Source organism: Lentinula edodes (genome assembly GCF_021015755.1).
Source record: "Lentinula edodes strain Le(Bin) 0899 ss11 chromosome Unknown C8R40scaffold_48, whole genome shotgun sequence".
Taxonomy (NCBI): Eukaryota; Fungi; Basidiomycota; class Agaricomycetes; order Agaricales; family Omphalotaceae; genus Lentinula; species Lentinula edodes.
This window is the reverse complement of record NW_025764354.1, coordinates 324,996-350,760: the sequence shown is the minus strand read 5'-3', so window position 1 is coordinate 350,760 and position 25,765 is coordinate 324,996. Positions and strand designations below refer to the sequence as shown.

Here is a 25,765-nt window from a genome sequence, read left to right as displayed (position 1 = left end):
ATTCCAGGGGCGGATGGATTCCTCAGAGTGCCACCAAGGTCAGTAGTGATGAAGATGAACCTTTGCCTGGGTCGGGAGGTGTCACTGCAGCTGAAGCTAGGGTCCAAAGGGCTGGAAAATCAATCGAAAAGACATACCTGGTATACCACGGCAGAAACAACACCGAGGGACTTTATTTTGAATGGCAGGGAACTAAGGGAGCTACTGGTGTTCTCGAACTCACAGATGAGTTTCCTGATGCAGTCTACAAGCTATTCAACAACCGAAAGCTCGCAGCAAAGGCCTATAAGGAATGTAAGCGTACTGGTGTTCTGGACATTTTCAAGTCCCCAGTGCAGGCAAAAGAACACCTTATCGTTGTCAAAGGCGAAAATCCAGGGGTGTATAACCGATGGTGAGCTTCGTTCCCCTCTGTCCTTTTTTGATGCTCAAGGTAATCACCAGTACGCTGATGAAGCATGGACTCTGCTGGCATGGAGGCAAGGTTATTGTTCATATTGGTACCCGCTATGATGCTCAGCAAGCCTTCCTTGCATTAAAGAATAACCATCAGACTTACGAGCTTCCAAAGGAAAAGCGTTGGGGTCTTAGTTAAACGTTTGTTTACTTATGGTGCATGTTACCGTGCTGTACCCTGCTCATCCAATATTATTTTCGCTTCTCTTTGATTTTGATTGAGTGAGGACTGCTCGTCATAAAACCAAATAAGCATAGTGTTTATATATGAGGTTGAAATTAGAGATAGATACGAGGATTAGCAGAAACACCAGCCCCCTCCCTGACACGATAGGTATTACGTCGGTAAGGGTACCACAAATCTGCATCTGGGTGTCCAATTTTTTCAACAAAGGTTGCAATCCGTTTGTCCTGCGCTCTTCGAAAGATAGTTTTTTGATTTCTGCAGAGACTAGACTCAGAAAGAAAACTTGAGAATACCCGGAACAACTTGCCTGAGATATGATGCTGCAGCAGCTTCCTTTCGCTTCCTATTTGTTGTAGCTTTTTCCTCATCTGTCATTCCTGCTCTTTTGTCTGCCATTCTCAACCGGTTCTTAGCCTTCCCTGCTTCAGCTTGCCTACAATATATGATGAGGTAAAGATACAAACAAAGTAGACAAAACTTTACCTGCGTCGATAACGGCTAGACGCCATGGATCTCCCAATCTTCCGGCATTCCTTCTTAATTGCCCTCTGACCCTCAGTCTGCTTCGATATAGGGGTTCGTAGGTACATTGGAGGTGATCTGGCACAATAGGATTTAGTTTTGGCGGAGACCATCACAGCAGGTAGTAGAGCAACTGACTGTGGGAAATTCTCATTGAACACTTCTATGTACCAAGTCCAAATTTGACATAAATTGTTCATTGTATAATATATACTGGGCCATTGGCTTCCAAAATGAGAGAGATAGCTTTTTGGATGTATTTAACTTATTTGGTGACAAGTTTGAATTTCATGAATTTTGGATGTGCAAAAAGTATCAAAAAACGGTGTGGGTACATAGAAGGATTTTCGAACAGGTAGGTTTATCTCGACCTCGTTCAAAGAATATTTTGTCCTGCAATCATTTCTTATCTACCGGTCTCAATAATTGGGATACATATTGTCAAGCATTCAAGGTACTTTGTTCTAATTTTTAAACAATTATTTATGGAAGCCAATGCCCGTGAATTACCTTCGAACTCAAAATCTGGATTTTATGTGTGCATCACCACCTATTGTATGGCCTCAATATATGCATTATTTTGATTCTATGTACTACAATTGATCATATCGCAACATATTGAGTCCAAATTTCCATAGATCTGTACGATACTGTGTCCAATCCTCCTTCTGCACCTCAGAAGCCTGCGCCAAAAACTGATTGTCATTCATAAACCCATTGAAGTACCAACGAAGAATTCCTGCAGCAGTGAAAAAGGTCACTGAATGCCTATGCTCCTGTGGGCCGATTGGAACGTTAGCATGGGTTACCGAAGCAGATGGTACCAATATCCCAGCACCGGGAGGGAACTCGACAACTATTCCAAGACTCCACATAATGAACTGACCACCACGCTTATAGTCAAATCGGCCACCGTTCCAAATACCACAGCATAGGAAGAATGCGTTCATAAAGTCGAGATGAGGATCCATTGCTGCCCGAGAAAAGTTTAGCTGAGAGGCGGCATAGCAGCAATCCTTGAATACCCGCTTCAGTCAAAGCCCTTCAATACCCAACAGTATCTCCGTTAGGTTTGTAAGTAGACGATGTACCTTAGGGAAATACAGTTCAAGGTTATCTGTGGGGTGCAACTGTAGCTTCGTACAAGGTATAGGAGGTACACCACCTACGGTCCATGAAACGTGCTACACGGTTGATTTCTGGGGACCCCAACAAAGCTTGTAATATTGGCTGGTTGTGTTTCGATACAGCGAAGTTCATAGGGTGAAGCTGACCTTGGCCGTGGCTATACCCAACTGAGAGGGAGTCGTAGTCACCCCGGCGCGGTGGTTGGGCGTGCTTCGGAAATTGAAGGTTTTGGTGCGCTTGAAGAAGCAGCGCGTCAAGACGTTCAGTATCCTTGAGCCATGACACACCATCCCCAGCATAGCCTAGCTGTCATGCCTCACCCCAAATTGCTTAACCCATAAGCTCTCTAACATAGCTCCCGACATCCCCAGACCCCTTCCATGAATCCCTGAGAACACTTCCAACGTCCCACTGACCCCCTTACCACTAGAACCACCTCCGTGACCCTTAACTCCCCTCCATTCAACCGAATCACTCCACGACAGGGTACTGGAACCCCGTACATGCTCCCATCATTTCATCCTCGTGTACCTAGGAACCCCATTAAGTGCTTGCTTCATACCATGTCTCCTTGTTAACTTCCCCATACGTATTTAATCAGTCCAGTAGCGTCCAGAAGCCCAGCTTGGTATATTTTGAACACACACCCTTTTGCATAGGTCCAGTCCCTGTCCCTTTGTACCTGCTAACCATACGGATTTCTCTTTACTCTCTGTTTCACTACCTCTGTTTCTCTCAACTCTTGTCTATCGTCTCTGTGATTGTCTATACAATCCAATACACACTTTTACTTCACGTCTAAGCAATCCGAGTGAGTTCCCGAGCTCCCTCGAACAATACTAAAGCTCCCCAAACCTCCTCGAGCTCCCTAGCTATTCTATAGGCTTCAGGACCTCAATCTAGGTAACGTCGAACTACGTACTGCTTCTCCGTTACCACCTCCCACACTCGAGGACGTCCATCCTCAAGCCTAGCCCCCAGGGACCTACCCTCCCTGGCACATCCCTTCTCGGGAGCTTACACCCTCGAGACCCATCTACACATATGACCTACTCGATCCTATATTGACGTTCTAGCGAGTACAACTCCTACTACGCAATATTGTACGGTCCCGCACTCTTCCTTAACCTCCCTACGCCTTAGGGACCTCCCTGGACCTCCTAGGAACCTCTCAAGGGTCACCATCCCGTCGTTCCAGCCACTACTAGGTCATTCCCGTCCTCGGTCGCGGTTCTCGTAGCTCCCTTCGAGCTCCAGCCTGCTCCTAGCACGCTACAACATAAACCTCCACATACCAAAACCTACCCTAAGACCTATTTTGACCCAGGTCTTACACTAGCAATGCCGCCTAGTGTAATCCATCCTCAGACTTATAGAGCCTTGAGTAACTTGGATGGGGTTCAATCGATATATAAGAGAATGGGAAAAACAACATACCTGGCATCCCACTCAACATATTGAAGCCCGGAAAGGGCAAGTACATCTACTACGGAATGAACCTTGGGATACGGCACTGGCGCACGGCTCCCCGTCCACGCTGTAGCACCCGGCCCAATGAATGTGCATATGGAGGCTGCGGCCTGGGTCTGAGCGCCCTTCTGAATCGCTATGGCCTTCAGACCCGTCCCAAGTTGCTGCTGGATGGCCGCACGTTTCTCCGCACGTCGATTTCGCGAACGATGACGGTCCTTGATTCTCCGCCGCGCCACGGCCGTCAGGCTCATATCCGGGATGTATCGAGGGTGCTTGGCCTGCGGCTGCAGGTTGACTCGCCTTACCAGTCCCTCAAGCGGCTTGAGGGTAGCTGAGATTGGGATAGAGGGGGGGGCGAGGCGTCTGACCACACCGCCACATCCAAGAGCTCCGTATCCTCCTCAACACCATCCTTCCAAGCAGCTTTGGATATCCGGTGTCCCTCGCGAAGCAACCGCTCGCTCTCGACCTTGAGAACCATCAGGATCTTGGGCTGAATGGTATGCGGATTAAATTCGCGTTTGCTCCGCGTGGTACGAAGACCTGTGGGATAACGGGTGTGTTAGTAATTAATGCCTTACATTCAGTGCAGCGCCCTCAAAACGCATTGTAAGCAGTGGGGAGGGGGGGGAAGGGGGGTAGCAGAAGAGAATTTGGAGCTGCCATACACGCCCTCAGTGTCCCCAAGGTCGGGGTCACCTGAAAACATGTACAACAGGTCCAATATGCAATGTAGGTGTCCCCAAGGTCGGGGTCACCTAACTGCAGAATTGATAGAATAAATTTGGCTTACCTTCCCCTAGAATCAGAGATGTGTCGAGCTCAGCCAGCATGCGTTTCTTTCGCATTGTAGCCGTTGTCAAGAGGGATTGAACAAGTTGAGTTATGGACCCACACCCGACTTATAATTATCCGCATTACGAATCACGTGTGCATATAAGCGCCCCACATCCTATACCATTCTATCGTCAATGAAACCCTCCAAATGCTCGAAAACAACGCCTACTAGCCGAAACGTCGTTATGTCCACTACGGCTCTCAGCGGAAACATCCGGACCCGGGCGCAACTGAAGGTACACTGGCCAAGCGATTTGCGCCGTATAAAAGAACAACGGGCAAGCGAGGAGATACGGGTTCTCAACGTTCGACCCATTGAGTGTGAAAATGACATAGAGGAGTACGCGGTATCCAACTCCATACAGCTGCCGACCGTTCTAAGCCATGCCGGTGGTGAAATTGGGGCTGATATTGGTTCAGAGAAGGATGATTGGGAGGAATGTGCCGATATTTACCAAGAGCTGTTGGATGGTTGCAGACGGATGTAAGTCCTACCCTCCCTCCTTATAACCACAGTAAGCCTATAGATGTTTTCTTCATCAGCTATCGTGTAGATGGCCGCAAGCGTCGTGACCGGATAGAACGCGCCTACCACCACTGGCTACCCCAGTTTGACGGTATGGTGGACGCGTTTATGGACTGGTCATTCAATGAAGAACAGGGCCATCGTATTCCGGAAGAAATTGAGGGTGTTCCCTCTCTGTCAGTAACGGTCGTGGATGTCTTTAGTACATACGTTATGCTGACCCCATTGCTGCAATACTGACTGATATTTGTAGAAACTACAAAGCGGCTTATACCATTTCTCAGCGACCAATATCAGTCGGCAAGTATGGTTCGTTCCGGCATCTTTCCATCCTCCCCCCTCCGACATCACCACGCATTTTCAACCCGTACCCTTCACCTCTTCCATGACTTATTCTGTCAATGCCCCAGGCTTTCCATTCAGCCCTTCATCAAATCACTCTGTGATGTTCAGGGTTTTCCGTTCAAACCCTACCTCATGCAACAGTTCTCCTCTGCGTATGATGCATATGTGGAGGTGAAATCTCGAACCCGCAAGCTGGTTGCTCAGACGCTTGGTAGAGATTCGTCAACTTGGCGAATTCTGCACACCTGTCCATGCTGCCAGAATGAGCTGCAGGAGGATGACCCTTTGGAGATTAGGATGATGGTGGCTATGGATGGGAATGATTCTTTAAAACGGGTTGAACGTTGTAAGGATGCAGCCGACAATTCCCTTGCAGAGGTTGCGGATTCTGGGGTGGTTGAGAGGATGGATCCTTGACAGGCAGGAGACGACTACTTTCTCTCCCGTACATCCGTCGACAATTGGGCGGAGGAAAACTGGAAGAATGTGCCGCCATGGGTCCCTCAGAATAGCTTTCAGGAGTGGGTTTGGAAGACTGGGATGTGTGAAGAGAAATGGCATAACGCATCGGATAAGAATACTGGAAAGTCATGGGCAAAGTTCGATGAGAATGGGATATTTCTACTCATTTGTCGGCATGGACTTGTTCTCTCATTGGCGGACATGGTTAAGTCAGGTGAAAAGTGCATTTTCAAGAATATCCACCCATGTTAAGCTGCTAACCACAGTCATACAGAGCAAAGTATTCTTTGGCTTCCATGCATCACTTCCTTGAGGCAGAGCGGCAGTATCGTATTAGCAATGGAGAAGATGCGCCTCCCAAAGGCAAGCTCTGTTTTGCATATGACATTGGCTGTACCAACAGCAAGACTGTACACCGTAGTCCACTAGCACCCCTTGCTAATTATATGGGGTACCTCCCTGCTGTTGGAACAATGCATGGGTATGCTCATGAACGGGCTTGCCAGCTTAACTTTCTTCTTCTGTACCAGACCGGCGCTGGTTTGGAGGATGGCGAAACCTCTGAGCAATACTTCTCAAAGTCAAACTCTTTAGCTTCAGCAACTCGACATGCAAGTATCTTCCACCATCGACAAATGATCACTGAATATGCCTACCATACCAACAACTTTGAAATGTATGGCAATCTTAGTAAATTCCTTAGAAACCACTACAGCCAGGCCCTCGAAATACTAGGAACGGCTCCTTCGCTCAGAATTCAAATGCGTGAGGCTGGTATTAAGGACGCCTGTGTCATCTTTCAATGGATGGAGGAGGAAGCAGCTTATCTCCAGAATCTTTCAAGGGAGCCACCGGTTGAAACCCTCCAAATGGAGTACTACAGAAAACTGATTGCTCTCAGGGAATGTCAGGCTGTTTTGAAAGATGCAAGACTTGCCTGGCTATCATATCGACCTGGTGAACGTGATCAGACTTCGGCTCTTGAACGTGCTCAGCGCCATGCCCAGGAGAATGAACGGAAGATTCTCGCCGACGTCCATGCCTTGGAATCAAAGCTCGATGTGCATGTTCGGTGGACGGAGGGCTCTGCGCAGTGGGAGGAAGCTGGGGCACTAGTAACAGGTACTAAGTATCGAAGAGCTCTTGATAAACTTGAGGGACTATTGGTCTCCAGGATATTTGAACTTTCTCGGTTGAATATCTCAGGCACAGGTGGGTTCTGGTTTCATCCATCTACTCATTCTTATCCCTTGGCCTATTACTTTACAGGTTACAAAATGCGAAAACACTTAGCAAGTGCGCTGAAGAAACGATTGAAGAGTATTCAGAGTGCCATTATCGAGTACAATACTGTTGCTGCTAAAATGAAGCCCAAGAGGCAGCCGGTTGACTGGGAGGAGGTTGTTGAGTACACATTCCTATCTGAGTTTGACATCCTCCGCGATACCCGTGAAGATATCCGTGAATGTCCATGGGCAGTCCCTGCTAATCGTGTCATCATCACTCAATTCTTCAAGGTCATTGGAGCTGAGGATGAGCTCTCCCGTGTACATCAAGAAATCCGACGACTCATTACCTATATGCAACGGGAGAAGGATGAGCTCACAACACGAGAAAGGGAGCTCATGCCAACAAACCCGACCCTTGCATTGCAGGTTAGGAATTTTTGTCGGGAGCGGGGACGATTCCATGAAGTTCACAGAAAGCGGCTCCTCTCCATAACCAAGCTACCAGGCTTTGACTGGTCTACGAATAGAAAGTATTTCTTGCCTGGAACACCAGTAGAACGAAGGAATGACCATACGAGCTATGGAGCAGAAGATCTGACTGCAGAAAGGCAGGTCGATGAAGACAACACTGATGATGACGAGGATGAGGAACTTGTTCGTAGAATAGATACATTCCTATCAGTAGCTACAGATGTCTTAGAGGAGTAGATATATCTTTCATCACTAATGAACTCCACTTCATCTACAATGAGCGGGAAGTCGGGACAATGAGCGGGACATATGCTGACATAAGACTGGGAAAGACTCGGGGCGGAAATATGCCCGGTACAGATGGCGCCCTCAGTACATATAATGGTCAGTATATTTACTGACGGTTTATCCGGTTTATTCAAGGATGAGAAATGGCCCTAATTGCTATGTATACATGCGAATGATGATCCGATCAAAACGTTCTATATATACTGACAAGTGGGATTATCAGGTGGTGGAGAATTCCCTGGCACCCTCCTGCACCCTCCCTCATCTGTTTTTCCGAAAAGCATATCTCACGCCCTCCGTTCCTGGCTGTTCCCATCTATCTATGTGAAACTTGAGGGAAATATGTGATCCCTGAGCATCATCCCTCATCTTTTTTTTACGAGAAGTATATCTCATGCTAATCCATGCTTGGCGGCATGGTGCCAACTTCTATCTAGATAATCTAGCGTAACTGGCGCAACTGCCGAGGCTCAGGAGGGCTCAGGCTACATACCAATGGCACATATAAAGAGCGACTGGGTTCAGACCGCACATCACCATCCAGGACGCTAGATTGGTACGGCGTTTAATCTCACTCAATCCATTCCTTGTTTTTACCCTGTAAATCTGACTGTCACTCAAGTTACTACCAGCGCCAAGATCATTCGCATCGGAGTAGATTTGCTGGTCAAATCTATCTGCCCTTCTGGTACGTATTCACGACATCATGGTCTAGACATTGCCCTGACAATTTCTACCTGTATCTTCAGCTCAGTATCATTAGTCGACCATTACCAGCCATTACCTACGCTCTGATCAGCATCACCTCCAACTCAATATTTGCACCGTTCGTTGTAATTTCCGCCCTTGAAATTCCCGTCCTACATTGTTGAGTTGAATTGTGTCGAATCGTGCTATACCTACTAATTGGACATCGCGACAGATTTTTCCAGTGTTTGCTATCCTCTCGAAATCTTTGATGCGCTCGTTCTCTGTTTTCCTCCTCCTTTCAACTCTCCTCGTGATAATTCCAATCGCTTTTACTTTGCCTACCCCGCCGCCGCCAGGTAATTAATCATTCAATCATCGCTTGTTTCATTTATGTCTCAATGACACAAAAATAGATGAAATCGATGTTCGGCTCATCCGTATCAAAATGTATCCTGGAGGCGAACAAGGATCAATTCTCTATGATGACACTGTCGACGAAGCGGACCTAGTACCTTCTCTTATTGATCCTCATAATGAAATGTGGGCTTTGAACCTTGATGGGATCGGGTACGCTTCCAAACCCTCTAAGGACAAATGGATCGAAGGGGGTCCAAAGGAATTCAGTGCCAAGGCCGGGATATTATTGGGGAAGCTCGAAGTAGATTCCTCGAAAAAAAAGGAGGCTCGGACCAAATTGATTGAGGCATTGAACAAAGTCTCCCCTGCAGAGATAGACGTGCTATATATCTACAGCTTATTAGCACTCATCGAAACACAAGCTCTAGCGTTGCCTTCGTTCAAGCAGAAGATTGCGTTACGCGAAGAATATCTACCATATATGAAGGTCATGCTAGAAAAGAATGGTAGTGGAGCGCGCGTTAGAATTACTCAGGAAGAGGAACAGCGGTACAAGCGGACTTTGGGACATCTCTTTCCCAAAAGTGGTGGAAATTAACTTTGATGGAGATGGATTTTGAACCTTGTCGTCCATGGAACTGTGTACCGTTCTAGTTCATTTGAGGCAATGATGATTGGTGTTACATAACGAGTGAAAATAACTTAGGTGTCTTCAGTTAGGAGAAAGCCTGGGGAAAGCGTCCGATATCGGAACACTCGGCAAGCTCAAGTACACACAAAACTCCCTGGAATAATTGTTTCAGAATTAGAACCTCAGACACCACCATGTAGTTACCTTTGTAAACTACTCACAAAATCCTTAGCACTCTTCACCTTCACCTCAGTTGATTCTATCCTCCATCCATAACAGGGATATAAAAGGAGAACAAAATCAGGTTAAAAATAATTTGTGATTCAGTACACTAACCAAGGATCACGCCCGTACGAACATGCGTACCCCGTTCATATTTCGTCATATCAGGAATTGAGGAGAATAGAGTAGTACGTTCCTTCTCCGAAAGATCAGGTAGGGACTGCGCAAGTTTGCTAGGCATCTTTCTCGTCCATATCGCTCCGGTTAAGCGTTTGTATAATCTTTACATCAGAAATAGAAAATTCAAAAGAGCGGTTCTGGACTCACCGACACTACCGCCGATAGAAGCACCAATCTCCGTCACCAGCAAAATAACAGCAGTGGTCATGGCGGGATCGACATGGGGTCTGATGGGGTACACTGAGTCAGCCTGAGCGTCGACTTGTGAACAAAAGGCAGCAAAGCCACCTCCGAGTCCTTGAAGGATTTGAGCTCAAACTAGTTCTGCGTCAGAACCGTTTGCGCACGAGCTGTGGGGAAGATCACGGTTGAGAAATGGATTCGCCAAGTAGTACTAACAAGAAGTCTTACAGCGAATCCATTGGAGTGACACCACTGTTTGAAAGAAGAATATCAAGTCAACAGGGTGCCCGGGAAAGGTATTGACATCAAGTTCAAGTAAAAAAGAGTGACGGCTGTCGAGTGAACGACTGAGAAGCTGGTTTGGGTTAATTGAGGTATCAGAATCGCTGCGATATACACCGAATGCATGGATTGTCCTTGTTTTTGGATTGGAGATTCATTCTGTGGGCGGATGGTAAGTGAAATGGATTGTCTAAACATCCGTAAACGCCTCTATCCGATTCCCTTGTATTCCTACTATCACTGTCAATCAAAATTCTGTAAGTGTGATGTGAGTCGTTGTCTTGTACCTTATACCTATATCTCATTTTCACTAGTTTTTATCTTGAAAGGACGACACGATCAACGAGGATTCTATGGATATCAACTCCCCTTATGTATCATGATGATATAACTCAAGACAATCCTACCAAGCGACCAAACATGGATGAAGTAGTTGTGATTTGATTGATGACTATCTTGGACACATTGCCATCGTTGAAATTGCGCGATCGATTTGTCAGTAAGAACCAAGTCAGATTGCTGAGGACCGTCTCGAGAATTGAATCATCTAGCACTATGCCGGTGGAAGATTTATTGTTCACTGCAGCAAATTCAGCCCTCGGACGCGCCGCTCAAACTGAACACGAAATGGTCCACGAGGCTCTCGACACCGGGTGCCATTTTTTGCCTTAACTCAGGGTGGAGTGACGGGTGAAGGTTGATTTAGGGTGTTCAATGGAGAAGAGGAGATGGAAGATGGAAGATGGAAGGTGGAAGATGGAGAAAAGAGGATGAGGACGGGAACGAACAAAATCAGCACGGTCCTATCGAGGAACGAGAAGAAGGTTAGGTTGTCAAGAATCAGGAGAAATTCACGCTCTTGACGGAAATGAAATGAAACCCAACGATACGAATAAAGTTGAGTGACAGAAAGTGCTGAAAAGTACCGATCTGTAGTCAGTATATGGTTCACAGTCATATGAATGAAAGTACATCGCCCACTGATGAGTAGATTATTTTTACAAATTTTTCCGTTCGTTCCTTTATCGATCGTCGAACTTTATCACCGTGTTCCTCCGTGTTCCTCCATGTTCTCAAAGTCTAAGGTAATGAATGCAAGCGCGCGATTGATCAGTGGGCGCCATTGCGATTTAGTAGGAACTTCACACCCCCAAATCTACTTGACTATCCTTGGCAGGCTTGAAAAGCGAACGGAGGATAACCGGACTCTGTTCCTCTCAGAGACCTAACCATGCCAAACGAGTCCCAAAGAGAGCAAATGATTCACCGCCGAGCTGACCCTGCGAAAACTCCCTGCAGAAAGTGTGTTGTCCTGGAAGACAACGAAGTGTGAGTGTGTTTTATTACATCGGTTATTCATTCACTATACACCACTCCCTGCCTCAAGGTGTCTTTTTACGCGTTTCCAAAAAATGAGAGTCAATGAGTCGGACGGAATATTCGGACGGAGTGTCTGTTGGTGCTAAGTGCTCCTGTGTTGCCACTTTCCCCAGGCGGCGGTTATTATTGGCTGCGATATGGTTCCTTCTCTTCATCTGTTGATCTCCGAGCCCGAAAAGCCAGAAAATAGCAATCTCTCGCGTACGGTGGAAAGTTGATTTTGAAGAGTAAATCAGAAAAGATCAGAAATGGAGAAAAAAAGAGGGCGACATATACAACGTGTTTGCAGTGTTTTCGTCTTATCGATATGATGGTTTTTAGCCGTTCATTTCCTTCAGGCAATGATTTTGATACCGTACTGAGCGGAGATGCAAGTGAGAAAGATATTTTTGAAAGTTGGTAGAAGGATATTCTATTCCTTGCACAAGAGATTCCAAAGATGGAGGGGTATTATGAGAGTTGGAAGGCAAAAAACGACGCTTTGAATTCCGTTCTGATAGGCACGGACCGGGCTCCCGAGTTCATCTAAATTCGGAAATAATCATGCCATTTTCTCGCTAAGAGATTTTTCAAAGTCCGCCCAGTCACCTTTAAAACGCCCCCATCTTTTTGGATTTAACTTCCAACTCCCTCGCCACCAAGTCGGTATCTGCAAAACCTAGTGCATGTACTCGAACCAGCTTTGCAGCGTTCACAACTCTCACCGCGGTACTAAACACACTAGTGCCGGATTTCTCATATCTCTCTAAAGTTTTCTCTTCGTCGTCGTATAACACTCTAAACTATAACATTCAAAAAAAATGGCTCTTAACAACAATACTACGAATGCTTCTTCGGGCTACAACACTCCAGACTCCGAGCTGGAAAGTGTTCTGCCTATTCACCCCAGTGCTGCTCGTCGTCCGCATGCGATTGTAGTGCAGTCAGAGAACACCGCGTACTCGGACGAGTATATCACGGCCAAGTACGAGAATCGCAATGCGGAGGTCACGGTCACGGATGGACAGTTCCTCGTCAATCCGACTGTGCAGTCCTTTGAATTTCAGACCAAGAGGGTTCCAGGAAAGACTGGGTCAGTAGTTTTATTGAAACCAACATTTTCAAATCGACTCAACATGTATTTTCCAGACTGATGATGATTGGAGTTGGAGGAAACAATGGAACGACGCTTTGTGCGACGATACTTGCTAATCGACACAACATCGTTTGGCACACCAAGCAAGGTATTCAACAACCCAATTATATCGGTTCTCTCCTCCGTGCTTCTACTGTTCGTATCGGGACCGAGGCCTCAACCGGTAAAGACGTGCACGTTCCCGTGTCTGACGTTCTTCCGATGGTCCATCCTAACGACCTCGTTCTTGGTGGTTGGGATATCTCTGGTGTTCCGCTCGAGAAAGCTATGCAACGCGCTCAGGTTTTAGACTACGATTTACAACGCCAAGTCGCGCCTCACATGGCTCTACTCGGGAAACCCCTTCCATCGATCTATTACCCTGATTTCATCGCAGCCAACCAAGAAACCCGCGCTGATAATCTTATCCCTGGGCAGGACAAACAAGCGCATCTTGAACATATTCGTGCGGATATTAGGAAGTTCAAGAAGGATAACGGGTTGGATAGGGCTGTGGTCTTTTGGACTGCGAATACTGAGAGATATAGCGATATCATCCCTGGCGTTAACGACACCGCGGAAAACCTTCTCTCATCTATCAAGTCTTCCCACCCGGAAGTTTCCCCCTCCACCTTATTTGCTGTCGCCGCCATTCTCGAGGGTGAACCCTTCATCAACGGTGCTCCCCAAAACACTTTCGTCCCTGGGGTCATTGCGCTCGCTGAACTCCATAAATCTTTCATTGGTGGAGACGACCTGAAATCTGGACAAACCAAGCTCAAGTCGGTGTTGGCTGAGTTCCTGGTAAACGCAGGAATCAAGCCGCTCTCGATCTCGTCATATAACCATCTAGGCAACAACGATGGAAGGAATTTGAGTGCGGAAAAGCAGTTCAGGAGCAAGGAGATTAGCAAGAGTAGCGTGGTTGATGACATGGTTGATGCCAATCGGGTCCTCTACAAGGCGCCGGAGGTTGGAGAAAAGGGGATCCCGGTCGGGAAGGGTGAACATCCTGATCATATTGTTGTGATCAAGTATGTTCCCGCTGTGGGCGACTCGAAGAGGGCGATTGATGAATATTATTCTGAGATCTTCTGTGGAGGGAGGAACACGATTAGTATCTTCAATGAATGCGAGGTATACTTTACCTCTTGTTCTACCTTTACCGAGCTGACTCCCGTTGACATAGGACTCCCTCCTCGCTACCCCACTCATTCTCGACCTTACCATTCTCACTGAGCTCCTCACTCGTGTGAAGTACCGCAAGACTTCTTCTGGAGAGACCAAGGAGTTCGCCCCCTTGTACCCCGTCCTCTCACTGTTATCGTACATGTTGAAGGCTCCGCTTGTCAAGCCTGGTGCGCTTCTCTCTGTTCTTTTTGTCTGTATCTTCGCTAATCTTTTCTCCCTTCCTGTGTTAAACTCATAGGCACCGACGTTGTCAACAGTCTCAACAGGCAGCGAAATGCTCTCGAGTCATTCCTTAAGGCTTGTCTTGGCCTAGAAAGCAATAATGGTGATTTGTTGATGGAGACGAGGGTGTGGTAGATGACGAAAGATGTTCTGACAAGCCATAGATCAGTACAATGGCGCGTCGTGCGGTTGATCGATCAGTCGTTCGTTCGTGTCGCTCCTTCCGTCGTCGTTAAGGTTGTTCATCGTGCATCCGTATAACCCAAGCCGGAGTTCTGTTATCTTCCTTCACTGTTTTTCTTTCCGCTCTCTTCTTCATCGTTACATCGATATAAACCATAAATGTCTCATAGAGTTTGTCCTTTCGTTCGTAGTGCTGCTAGTTTCGTACCGTGTTCGTAGTTCTGTAGATCTCCCTAGAGTGATCCGGAAATATCAATACCTGAATGAACTGTTTGTTGATGTCGACTGTTAAGATCATACTCCTCGATACCTCTTCGCACAACACAGATATATGTCGGGCATCCATGTCGTGTGATAATTAATAGATATGAATACAGATACTAAATAAATATGTTGTGATAGGTAAAGAAAGATAAAAAGTAAGCTAATTATACACAGACTCACAGACTGATGAGCAACATGAGTATATGCAACGGTATCATAATCAAAGTTCGCCCAGCCCCTCAGTCATCCCAACCCTCACTAGCAGTTTCATATTCATCATCACTATTGGAGGTCCAGGTCGTATTGTCGTCTGTCGAGTCGTCTGACTCGTCTTCCCACTTCAAATCCTTTGTTGAAGGGTCGAACAATGGCGCCCCGTCAACGTTTCCCTTGCTCTGAAGTGTGCTCATCGGCTACAATAAGGAAAGATCGAGCGAAACTCATTGATCGGTGAGCTAGAGTTTGGGATGGAGACTTACCATCAAGTATTCGATAGGGATAGGTCTTAGTTTCTTTATCTTCTCCAAGGGCTCTTCTGTCTGAGAAAACGTGAGCTTGTACGATCAAAAGATAAGAAGTAGAATGATACACTTACCGAACCAAGAGTGGAGGCACTTTCAGACTCTCCTTGGTGATCATTCTTTCTCAGCTTCTTGACTAAGGACTGAGAGGAGGGATGTCGAGGTCATTTCATTGTTTATCAGAAGCACTCGATTGAATCACTTACTTTAGCCAAAGTGTTCACCTCGTCAACTTTCTTCACAGCCTTATGCGTAGCTCTCCTTTTTTCCTTCCTGAACTCAGATCCAGGAGCAAGAAGTGTTATTTCAGCGTCGCGGAGCCAGAATATAGCTCTGTTGTGAAGTCGAGGAGTCAATTGAGGACAAGAACTGCTTTTTCAATGAGAACTTACTCCGCGTATTCGTCATAAACTCGACTCGTATCATGAGAAGTCCCATTTGTTCCAATGGTTCGCATGAGCCCCACGAATTTAGAAGACTCAAGGATTTTCCGGGAACGTTGAATGCGTTGGGAGGGGAGTAGGTGGAAGGTGTATATAAGACCTTCAAGTATTGCTGAGTTCGTCCATTTATATGATGAATTGTGTTGGTTGGTAGCATCAAGCTTCTCCGAGGAAACTGCCATCGTAACAAAGAATAATGTATGTGCTAAAGTTCGAGTTTTGTTTGATGTTTATACGAGGTGGGGTGCAAGGTTTGATTGAAAATGAGAGGAGAACAAGTCCTTTTAAGATTTTCTCTTGACTCGGAGGAGGAATGATATTACGAAAAGTAAGCACAAGGACTGGACCTACATCTTATACAATACGACAAAAAACTGCGTTGAAGAAGGTCACGGAGATCTACAGTGACAACGTAGTTGACAAATGGCGTATTTGAAAGTTGAAAAAAGAATTGAGTGGTTGCTTTGACAATTTTACAATTGGAATACACCTGACGCACCTCGAACAAAAACAAACGAACCCGGAAGTGGTTGACAATAATTGTGTTTGTTGTTGATGAAGGATAATAAGGCTGAAGAAGTTGCCCCCGGCAGTTGCGTTCGGTCTGCAAGTTCTGTAGTTACAAGGTCCCGGAGTCCGAGGAAGGAGCAGTGTATACGGGAATCTGCCAACTCTACTTCCAACGAACTTCCAAAACAACACATTTAGGAACCTCAAGGAGCTAGCGTAAAAAAATGCGAACTACAACGAAGCTATCTGTTCGAACTAGAAGATAGAGCTGGTCCACGTGGAATAATTATAGCACTCGTCCATAACAGATGTTTAAGCAAATTGGCTTGTTTATTACTGATGAATGGAGCGCGCAATTTTGACGATGGCAATATGTCTAAAATAGCCGTAAATTGAGCTACTGCTTCATCTATGTTTGGTTGCTCTGAAGGATCGTCTTGAGTCATATCATCTGTAAGGGGACGCAAGAATTTGAATGTATAGAATCCTCCGTCAGTTGAAGATCAGATAGGTATAAGGTACAACACAACGACTCACATCAAGGATATGGACACGTATCGTGGCTCCAAGCAAGAATACGTCTGCAGGGAAAGGATTGATTACTTCCACTCCCGGTATCTTGCCTTCAGAGATCGGATGTGTAGTTTCCTCTAAAGGACTCACGGACGAAGAAACATAAATCCTGGAGAAGCCAAAATCAACGAGCAAGTAGCGAGGAGGGAAGCGTGTAGGAGAATAATGACGAGCTCTACCACTCCAGCCATACTTCTTTTCCGCATTGGTAGGAAGATACCCGCCAGGGTACATATATGACTGTGGCATCTATAATCATATTGTTCGTCGAGCAGTCTCTGGAGCGATTTCAGTCGAAATCGACGAAGAATGTAAGTCGAAAGCAGGTACCGATGTGCCACACCGTTTCGATGCACGTATTGCAAACCCTGTAATATCACTGAGCGACAATGTGCCCCAATGATACCAAAATACCTGAAATGTGCATCTCGAATACTTCTTTCATGATCTGCAGAGTCACCAATTGGTCGGAACCTTGCGACGCTCAGCACGGGTTGCATCCATCGCATTACGAGGATGATATGGTCAGAAGAGTCTGGTATTGTGATTGTTCCAAGAACGGGTACGCAATGATTAGACGGATTCCAAGCGTGTTCTGAATTGGAGAATGATGTCGGGACGCGTTCTTCATCAGATAACCGTTTGACACATTTCATGGCGACCTATTCGTTTAGCGTCCAGAAGAGCTGGGTGCTACACAACTTTGCGGAATTTCTGAGTCATTGAGCCAGTACGGTGGCGGCACGTCCTTGATAAGCCCATGGACAAAAGCGAAAGCTTGTTCTTTCCGCTCCTGAGATTGTAGGCATAATTCTAAGAGGCGGAGAAGGGCGGAGATTACGTCTGGAGAGAGAATGCCAGGTGTGCGGTTTGCGCCGTTACAGAAATTTGAGTATGTGCGATAAACATGCAACAAGCTTTTGTTGTTCCTAGTTCGTCATTTCCTTGTGGTTCCTTGATTCCCTCTCAAAAATACAAAAGGCCGTGGGCGTGAGCGACGTGCGGCAAGAAGATGGATTGACAAATCGTATTAGGATGATTGATATCCAGAAAACAAAAGAAAACCTGGATTCGAGTCGAAGTGATAGCTGTCCTTCATATGACTTTCGGAGGAGTTAATCAGTTACAAAATGTTGATTGACAATGATAGTAAAGGATAGTAAGAATACAAGGGGATCAGATCCAAGAGGTGTTTGCTGATGTTTATGTAAATTCACTTGCCTTCCCCCAAAATGAATCTCCATTTCAAAAACAAGGACAATCCATGAATTCAGTATATATCGCAGCGATTCTGATACCTCAACTCAACCTAAATCAGCATCTCAATGGTTCACTCTTCTTTCCTCGAATTTGATGCCGTTACCCTCTAAAGAATCTTTACGTCGGCGAAGCTCTGAGGATAGTGTCGAATGGTTCCAACGTCGAATTGCTGCCGTTCCCGGTTTTGAAGTGTTACGTGCTGCTGAGATTTGGTGGGATCAGCGATATGATTGGCTTGAAGAGAAAGGGTACATGATGAGACCGAGATATCGACCAGGTTGGAAAGCTTCATGGCTGGACAAACCACACTCTTTTCAATGCGCGGAGGATGCGTTGGTATTGCCAGTGAGTGTACCGTAATCCTACCTTCATTAAGATATATCATTGATATCACTCAAAAGTACAGATGTATGGATGCCCGCCGAACGTCCGACTCACAAGTGGTGGCTTTGAAACGCGTAAAGTCTTCTTCGGACGAAGCACGAATTTCCAAGATGTTTTCAAGCCAGAAACATGCTGAAAATCCGGCAAACCACTGTATACCACTTCTCGATGTGCTGCAAGTACCCGAGTCCGATGAAGTTGTTCTGGTCATGCGGTGGATGTGCCCAGTAAATGATCCACCCTTTCGAACTATCGGAGAGGTATTGCAATTCTTCCAAGAGATCCTACAGGTCACTGTTCTTCCTTTGTGATCTCTGAAATTTATCCCCGTCCGTAGAGATTGTTCCATCAATATGGTTATGGATGCTGGTACAATGTATAGTGACCAGTATCATCCCGTGAACTTGAGTATGAAGTATGACTGGAGTGGCGAGGCTTCCTACGAATCGCGAACTTGTCACCCTCCGAGATACTATTTAATTGACTTTGGATTCTCTAACATATATGATCCGGGCGAAGAACGACCACCAGAGGAACCCATTATGTCGGGTGGATATATGCCTCCGGAAGGAGAAAGCGACACCCTCTGCGATTCATTCATGACGGACGTGTTTTTGGTAGGGAATATGATGTTGAAACATTTTATTGACGTGAGTGCAAAAGATTTACTTGGTAAAATGCTCTAACAGTTGGACGTTGGAAATAGGGAGATACTTCGGATTTGAGGTCTCAATTTGGTATTCGTGGTCTGAGATTCTTGAGACCGCTTGTGAAGGACATGGTTCGGTTTAATCCATCGAAAAGGCCAACCATCGACGAAGTAGTAAATAGATTTACAGCACTGGTCAAGAAGATTCCTCCGAGACAGCTGCGATCTCGAGCTATCAGTATGGAAATCCCTTTTATCCTCGTCCCGTTCTTTGCGCTAAGTTCCGAATACAAATCCTGGACGCGCTCAGCTATACGTACTGGCAAGCCAACTATTCCTTCGCGCGTTTCGTGATTCTCCTCTCCTCTCCGCTTACTTTACTTTTCGCTGCTTTCTGGGTCTATTGTCGTTTACTAATGCCCTTTGAAGACTACCCTTCGACAATGTATTCATACCTTAGACGTAGATCGCAGCAGTTACAAGAATTTATAACAGCAAGCTATGACTATACAGTCTGGGTCTTTGGTATTGAGTGGAAGGATGTAAATACGTTACTGCGAAGGACAAGGGAGGATACGGCTCAAAGTCAGGCGTAACGATAAGATTGGGTTCGGAGCTTATCAGATAAGGTGGCAACGGTGGTTGCCACGCTATGATTCGCGACGATCGTTCTTACCATCCAACAGAAATCTGCAATGAAACACCATACGATTCAGAATTATCGGAATCTCTCCTACTTCTTCCCCTCACCATGTCCCTTCACAGGGATCAAATGCCACCCAATTTATCCGTGGAAGAACACGATGACGAAGACGACGGCGAAGAAATACTCGAGGCAGTGAATATCCATTCTGGCGTGCTTAAAGTAGAAGCTGCGAGTAAAGTATACGGGCGTTATTCGAGAATAGCATTATTTACAGGGTGCGTATCTAAAAATCTAAAAGAAAATTTCCCTCTGATCTCCTGAATTTAGACTCGGATTCGCAGCATACATATATTCACTGGATAATCAAACGACATCCTCGTACATTGCTTTTGCGGCTTCGGATTTGGGAGGTCATAGTCTCATCAGCTCGATTCAGACCGCTCAGAGCATAATACGTGATTAATCCCCTGTATTCATCCTCAATATTTTGCTCACTAAGTGCAATACACCAGTTGCTTGCGGCAAACCCATCATTGCCAAGTTCGCGGACATAAGCTCTCGAGGAACAGCGTATGTTGTTGCTCGTGAGTCTCTCTTGAGATCGGTCGACAAACAACAGTCTGATAGCTTCATTTACCAGTCCTCTTCCATGTTCTGGGTTCGTGCTTCTGTAGAAATCGCTTGGGTTTTGTCTGACACTCCACTACAGGCTATACCATCATCGCTTCAGCTCAAAGCATCAATGCTGTAGCTGTCGGTATCGTTCTTTTCGCAATGTATGATTATCTACTGTTCTCCAAATCCGCTGCTCATATCTTGCATCATTTTGTAGTGGATACACGTACGTTCCCAGACAACTTATTCCTTATTGTTTTTGCTCAACTTTTGCAGAGGATTGCAACTCCTCATGCAAATTATTATCGCTGATATCACAACTCTGGAATGGAGAGGCCTGATTAATGGACTACTTGCACTTCCATTCATCGTAAATTCGTTCATTGGCCCGAATATCGCTACTGCGGTCCTCGAAACAGTGGGATGGAGATGGGGATGTGAGTACCCTTCCGGTCATCGCGTGGATTTTTGTTGACCTGACCTGTACGCTGTAGATGGCATGTTCGTAATCCTCGTCCCCCTATGCCTTTCGCCTTTGATCATAACCCTTCTATGGGCCGAACGAAAGGCGAAAGTCCTTGGTCTTGCCCCCGTTACAGAACTTTCCTCTGAATCCTTACTGGGGCGTGCTCGAATATTAGCGGAAGAACTGGATCTTTTCGGCCTGGTCTTAATTACAGCGTGTATAGCCTCAATTCTAGTTCCCTTGACATTGACAGGAACCGTAAACGGAGGGTGGTCGAATCGTCAGCATTCTTTATCCTTATTGATTTATGCGCTACTTACACTTGAACTCCTGGATTAGCTTCCATGATCGTTTTAATCGTCCTTGGGTGTATCCTGCTACCAGTTTGCGGCGTATGGGATCTGCGTTACGCGAAATATCCCGTTGTTCCTCCGCGATTTTTCAAGAACCGGAGCGTCATCATCGTGTCCCTCATCGGAGCGCTTGACTTCGTGAGCTACCAAGCTTTGACTGCTTCGAATCAAACATACTGAGGAACGCTTAGTGCTCGTACTTCTTGACATCAGTCTATCTTTATTCATTCATTATCGTTGTTAAGCCGTGGCAAGTCCTTGTTTTGCTTGTCAAGGAGTGACCTTATATTCATTCATTGATACCAAAGGTCACTCTTATACGCCTCCTACTTTTCTCAAATTCAATCCATCGCCCTCACTATTTTCGCAATCCTAGCCGGAGTAATCATGAAGTATACCCATCGTTATAAAGTCGGTCGTAAAATCTCATCATGTTGCCTGTTTTCTCATCCACAACGGAATGCTAGGCCCTTCTTGTAACCGGTCTATGTATTCGCCTTGTGTAGGTAAACTCATGTTCTCCTGGGACCCTGCTGACTTATTTTTTCTTTCGAACAGTGGCGTCGCTCTAATGATTCGCTGTAAAACCTCTTTTTACTACTTGTCGAATCCCCTTTCTCAACCGTGATCTTCCGTACAGCTCGTGGCGCAAACGGTTCCGACACAGAACTAGTTTGGACTCAAATCCTTCAGGGAATCGGAGGTGGCTTTGCTGCCTCTTGTTCACAAGTCGGCGCTCAGGCTAGTGTACCCCACGTCGATCTCGCCATGACCACTGCTGTTATTTTGCTGGTGACGGAGATCGGTGCTTCTATCGGCGGTAGTGTCGGTGAGTCTAGAACCGTACTTAAAATCCTATTTTTGATGTGAAGATTATACAAATGCTCAGCCGGAGCAATATGGACGAGCAAGATGCCTAGCAAACTTGCACAGTACCTGCCTGATCTTTCGGAGAAGGAACGTGCTGCCCTGTTCTCCTCAATTACTGATGTGACCAAATATGAACGGGGTACGCATGTTCGTGAGGGCGTAATTCTTGGTTAGTGTACTAAATCACAAACTACTGCGAGCTTTAACCTGATTTTGTCCTCCTTTTCTATTTCACCGACTCTGAAAGAGGAGGTCCTTGTTCGCACCAAATGGCAATCAAAAGTCGTGAGTTTTTGTGATGGTAGTGTCCCAGTGACACAAATGTGCAGTGCCTTTCGGGGGTTCCGGCACACTGGTTTGCAGCATTTTGCAGTCTGATGCAAATGTGCTGTACTTTCGGGGTTTCCGGTGCACTGCAGTGCACTGCTCAGAGAGGCTCAGAGCTGTTCCCATCCATCTCAAGGGGAACACACACATTTTTAGATTCAACATGGCAATGGGAGAGAGGTAGATAGATGTACCCTGGACATACCTGCTTATGCTGCCAGGCTACTATCTGGGTTTGTTTTTTAAGCACACTTTCTACATAGAAAGGGAAATTAGGTTTCATATTCAACTAAAATATTGACTTTCAGAGTCGGGGACTGCCGTGCGGGGCGCGGCGCTAAAGGATCTATATGGATGTTCAGCGTACGGCGATGTAATGAGGGACCTCCTCATCCTTGCCACAATTCTCAGTATTTTCCCTATTTTCCTTGCGATGTTTTTACCGAATTGGTATCTGGGAAACAAGCAGAACGCTGTTAACGATGAGGATTTAGTTGATGATCTGGGTCGACGGCGAATGAGTCGTGCTCGGGGTAGAGGGGGCTATACGCCTTTAGCGGGGGATGAGAGTGAAGCGGTTGCTGAGCATGCTTATAGCAGGATAAGTGTATCATTTACTGAGGGGGAAGTGGAAGATTGCTAAAGAATCACGACTTCTCGGGTAGTTCTGAAGGGTAGCTGCATGGTATTGATCTGACAGAGTTCGCGCTCTTAGGGCCCGACTCTGGGGTTCTATCACAATACCAACTTTTGTAGACCTATATAGATATGTGACTATCATTCACCTTCTTTCTTCTTTCTTACTTAAAAAATATCGCTCGAGTTTTGTTATCATTCGTCATCGAATCGAATCATTGACAAGGAAATCTTTTTGTCATACAGCCCCGGACGGCCTCAAAATGAAAAAACCCCGGGACGCTGACGAGCACTTAACCTATGACAGTGAACGCCCCCCGAACCGGGACGTATGATCCTGAACCATCGGTTACTATACATTGACTCCTCGAAAGTAGCCTTCTGCTCCCTGTGAGACCGGGCACGCTCTCTTGATTGAGGGAGTTCTTGATTGAGAGAGTTCTTGATCATACCGTCATAACAAATAACACCTACACCAATTGCCCATTTACATCGGATGGAACTACAGTGGTACACAAAAATCGCCAGCTATCGAAACCCATTCATCAAATTCCACTATTGCCGGGGAAAAGATGTTTCAAAGTTTGCATGTACCGCCCCTCTTCATTCCGTGTAATTAAGCCATAGGCTCCACTGCCTTTCTTCTCTAGCATGACCTTCATATACGGTAAGTAGTTTGCGACCAGATCGATGTTTATGTCAAAATGTTTACGAATATTCAGCTCCAGCGATCGCATTGTGTTGTAAATCCATAGCACGTCCATGTCGGCACTGGGGGATGATTTCAAAGAATCATGGAGCAAATTCTTCCCCGACTCAGGCATAACGAAGCTACCCATCAGTATCCCAACATCCGCATTGTACCTTTCTGACCCCCCCTTGACCCATTTTCCATCCTGGAACGTAGTGTAATAAGGCACTCTGTCGATACTCAAGGTCCACATTTCGTTCGGAGCGTCAATAAGGGCAGGTATTAGTTCTTCTTCATCGCGAGTGTCGGAGTCAAGATATGTCGACCCAACTTCCTCAGGATGCCTCCATGTACGTACTAAAAATATTTTCATCGTATCTATTTTGTTATTGAATTAAAACCTTGATACATGGAACATTCAACCACTGGAATGATAACTCACATTGTGGATGGGGCGAGGGAGCGGCAAGGACCGACGCAAAGAAAATCGAGAGAAGACAGATAATAGGGAGTGAATGCATCGGAACTTTTGTTAGGGTTGAAAACACTGGCGGTAGATTCAGTAGGTATAGAATATGTAATGACATGACTCTTACCGCAGATGAACGATGTAGCGGAGAATACAACAATGGAGATATTGAGATCAAGTCAAGAGTCTGAGAGTTGTGATGCTGTGGTTTGAAACTGGGAGTCGACGAGAGCGTGAGGCAATGTTTGACGAGGGCTATTGAGCTGAAAACACAGGTAGAAAAGGTCAGAGGGATATGTGTCCATGACATGGTAGGGTACACACTGGGAAGAGCAGGCGCAGAAGTAGATTTGACCAGCAAATCTATATTCCGATGTGAATAACACTAATAAATCATCAGTGAACGGTCAATTTGTTAAAAGAAACATTGGACTTCGTACCGAAGCAGCGTCGTTGGGTGTTGTGGCATATTGTATCCAGCTTTATACCTGCGACTGATAGGTCAGTTTGGGTTTGGGACAATATATCACGCACATAAGACGTGCACAGATAGCGAATTTCCCTGTGATCTGAGCGAATTAACAATCTTCAGCCGGGGGAACACCTATACTAGGAAGACTTGAGGGATTTTGACATGCTGGTCCCTGACATATCCGAAAGGTGAGCGCAGAACTATAAGTTCTGCTCAGAATCCATTGATCGGACGGGTTGGGATTTAGGACTAGGAGGATACATAGATATCTGTTGAACCATGACCCATAGAAATGTGGGAGCCTCAAGCTTGTATATGCATGATCAGGCAGGATCGTTTAGGATTGTCTTACTGGTTAAATAGATGATACACCGCCATGATACTACCTGATACGACCGGATATCTAAAGGAATCAGGTCCGGAATCGTGTGGGGCGCTTGCGGGGTTGACCTCGCTTCGGTGCACCACCATGGTACGACCTGATACGACAGGATGCGACAGGATAAGACCTGATATGACCGGATATCCAAAGTAATCAGGTCCGGAATCGTATGGGGCGCCTGCGGGAAAATTAACCTGCGTAATCAAGATATCCTCAAGAGAAAAACATGAGCATACGACAATTATAGAGAGAAAGGTTTATTTTTAACCTAACCTGAAATTCGTTCGTAGCTCAATGCAAGGCGAGCCATATGAGGCCATATGTATGATGAAGTGGGAACCTTCTCGAAACAAGCAGGAAGACTCATATATACCGTATTCATATACCAAATTGGCGGGTCGCCGGCTAATAACGAGATCCGAAATCGCCAAGGTTGTCTAACATATTGACTTTGTATGACTTATTCCGCCTTATCTTCGGAGACGGCCGGACTAGTTGACAAATATAGGCAAGCGGCTATATTTGGGCTACATACAGATAGACGGACACAAAAGTCCATCTGGCTTATGTCAGGTGGCCATGGACCGGCCTCTCATCAGAGCTGTGCGGCAGGCACTCCGATATTGGCTTGATGGGGAGGGTGCCCCCCAGATCCATCACCCACACCAAAAATAC

General features: G+C 46.0%; 11 protein-coding genes across 11 annotated transcripts; 6 read left to right on the top strand and 5 right to left on the bottom strand.

Moving 5' to 3' along the window:
- Positions 1-218: 218 nt before the first annotated feature.
- Positions 219-571, top strand: C8R40DRAFT_1015784 (uncharacterized protein; the record flags this gene model as incomplete). The annotated part of the gene is made up of 2 exons (XM_046222927.1): positions 219-394; positions 445-571. Coding segments are annotated over 2 exons (303 nt in total), but the record flags the coding sequence as incomplete, so codon positions are not given.
- A 342-nt stretch (positions 572-913) lies between these two features.
- C8R40DRAFT_1073589 (uncharacterized protein) lies at positions 914-1,365 on the bottom strand (the record flags this gene model as incomplete). The annotated part of the gene is made up of 3 exons (XM_046226603.1): positions 914-1,076; positions 1,127-1,243; positions 1,304-1,365. 3 exons carry the CDS (start codon positions 1,363-1,365, stop codon positions 914-916), a joined length of 342 nt encoding a protein of 113 aa, XP_046081235.1.
- A 393-nt stretch (positions 1,366-1,758) lies between these two features.
- On the bottom strand, positions 1,759-2,187 carry C8R40DRAFT_1057696 (uncharacterized protein; the record flags this gene model as incomplete). Its single annotated transcript, XM_046225164.1, has 1 exon — positions 1,759-2,187. A coding segment is annotated over one exon (429 nt), but the record flags the coding sequence as incomplete, so codon positions are not given.
- Positions 2,188-5,435: 3,248 nt separating this feature from the next.
- C8R40DRAFT_1163288 (uncharacterized protein) lies at positions 5,436-7,873 on the top strand (the record flags this gene model as incomplete). The annotated part of the gene is made up of 5 exons (XM_046230352.1): positions 5,436-5,870; positions 5,895-6,157; positions 6,211-7,148; positions 7,206-7,695; positions 7,828-7,873. The coding sequence occupies 5 exons, from the start codon at positions 5,436-5,438 to the stop codon at positions 7,871-7,873; spliced, it is 2,172 nt and encodes a 723-aa protein (XP_046081233.1).
- Positions 7,874-8,467: 594 nt separating this feature from the next.
- Positions 8,468-9,653, top strand: C8R40DRAFT_1128128 (uncharacterized protein). The gene is made up of 4 exons (XM_046229082.1): positions 8,468-8,612; positions 8,674-8,791; positions 8,847-8,970; positions 9,028-9,653. Exons 3-4 carry the CDS (start codon positions 8,883-8,885, stop codon positions 9,567-9,569), a joined length of 630 nt encoding a protein of 209 aa, XP_046081232.1. The 5' UTR covers positions 8,468-8,612; positions 8,674-8,791; positions 8,847-8,882; the 3' UTR covers positions 9,570-9,653.
- A 280-nt stretch (positions 9,654-9,933) lies between these two features.
- C8R40DRAFT_1176049 (uncharacterized protein) lies at positions 9,934-10,212 on the bottom strand (the record flags this gene model as incomplete). The annotated part of the gene is made up of 2 exons (XM_046232445.1): positions 9,934-10,082; positions 10,152-10,212. The coding sequence occupies 2 exons, from the start codon at positions 10,210-10,212 to the stop codon at positions 9,934-9,936; spliced, it is 210 nt and encodes a 69-aa protein (XP_046081231.1).
- Positions 10,213-12,649: 2,437 nt separating this feature from the next.
- On the top strand, positions 12,650-14,511 carry C8R40DRAFT_1176048 (uncharacterized protein; the record flags this gene model as incomplete). The annotated part of the gene is made up of 4 exons (XM_046232444.1): positions 12,650-12,921; positions 12,978-14,100; positions 14,153-14,321; positions 14,393-14,511. 4 exons carry the CDS (start codon positions 12,650-12,652, stop codon positions 14,509-14,511), a joined length of 1,683 nt encoding a protein of 560 aa, XP_046081230.1.
- A 551-nt stretch (positions 14,512-15,062) lies between these two features.
- C8R40DRAFT_1073584 (uncharacterized protein) lies at positions 15,063-15,969 on the bottom strand (the record flags this gene model as incomplete). Its single annotated transcript, XM_046226602.1, has 5 exons — positions 15,063-15,236; positions 15,303-15,362; positions 15,419-15,487; positions 15,551-15,677; positions 15,737-15,969. The coding sequence occupies 5 exons, from the start codon at positions 15,967-15,969 to the stop codon at positions 15,063-15,065; spliced, it is 663 nt and encodes a 220-aa protein (XP_046081229.1).
- A 2,254-nt stretch (positions 15,970-18,223) lies between these two features.
- Positions 18,224-19,517, top strand: C8R40DRAFT_1057743 (uncharacterized protein; the record flags this gene model as incomplete). The annotated part of the gene is given in 4 exon segments (XM_046225169.1): positions 18,224-18,462; positions 18,477-18,821; positions 18,852-19,168; positions 19,225-19,517. 4 exon segments carry the CDS (start codon positions 18,224-18,226, stop codon positions 19,515-19,517), a joined length of 1,194 nt encoding a protein of 397 aa, XP_046081228.1.
- A 149-nt stretch (positions 19,518-19,666) lies between these two features.
- On the top strand, positions 19,667-22,571 carry C8R40DRAFT_668208 (drug:h+ antiporter). Its single transcript, XM_046235824.1, has 16 exons — positions 19,667-20,084; positions 20,137-20,264; positions 20,322-20,393; positions 20,450-20,467; positions 20,519-20,585; positions 20,642-20,650; positions 20,701-20,861; positions 20,919-21,170; positions 21,230-21,381; positions 21,435-21,493; positions 21,552-21,654; positions 21,711-21,745; positions 21,802-21,824; positions 21,884-22,072; positions 22,133-22,282; positions 22,361-22,571. The coding sequence occupies exons 1-16, from the start codon at positions 19,816-19,818 to the stop codon at positions 22,489-22,491; spliced, it is 1,818 nt and encodes a 605-aa protein (XP_046081227.1). The 5' UTR covers positions 19,667-19,815; the 3' UTR covers positions 22,492-22,571.
- Positions 22,572-23,621: 1,050 nt separating this feature from the next.
- On the bottom strand, positions 23,622-24,288 carry C8R40DRAFT_1073582 (uncharacterized protein; the record flags this gene model as incomplete). Its single annotated transcript, XM_046226601.1, has 2 exons — positions 23,622-24,124; positions 24,210-24,288. 2 exons carry the CDS (start codon positions 24,286-24,288, stop codon positions 23,622-23,624), a joined length of 582 nt encoding a protein of 193 aa, XP_046081226.1.
- Between the last annotated feature and the right edge of the window lie 1,477 nt (positions 24,289-25,765).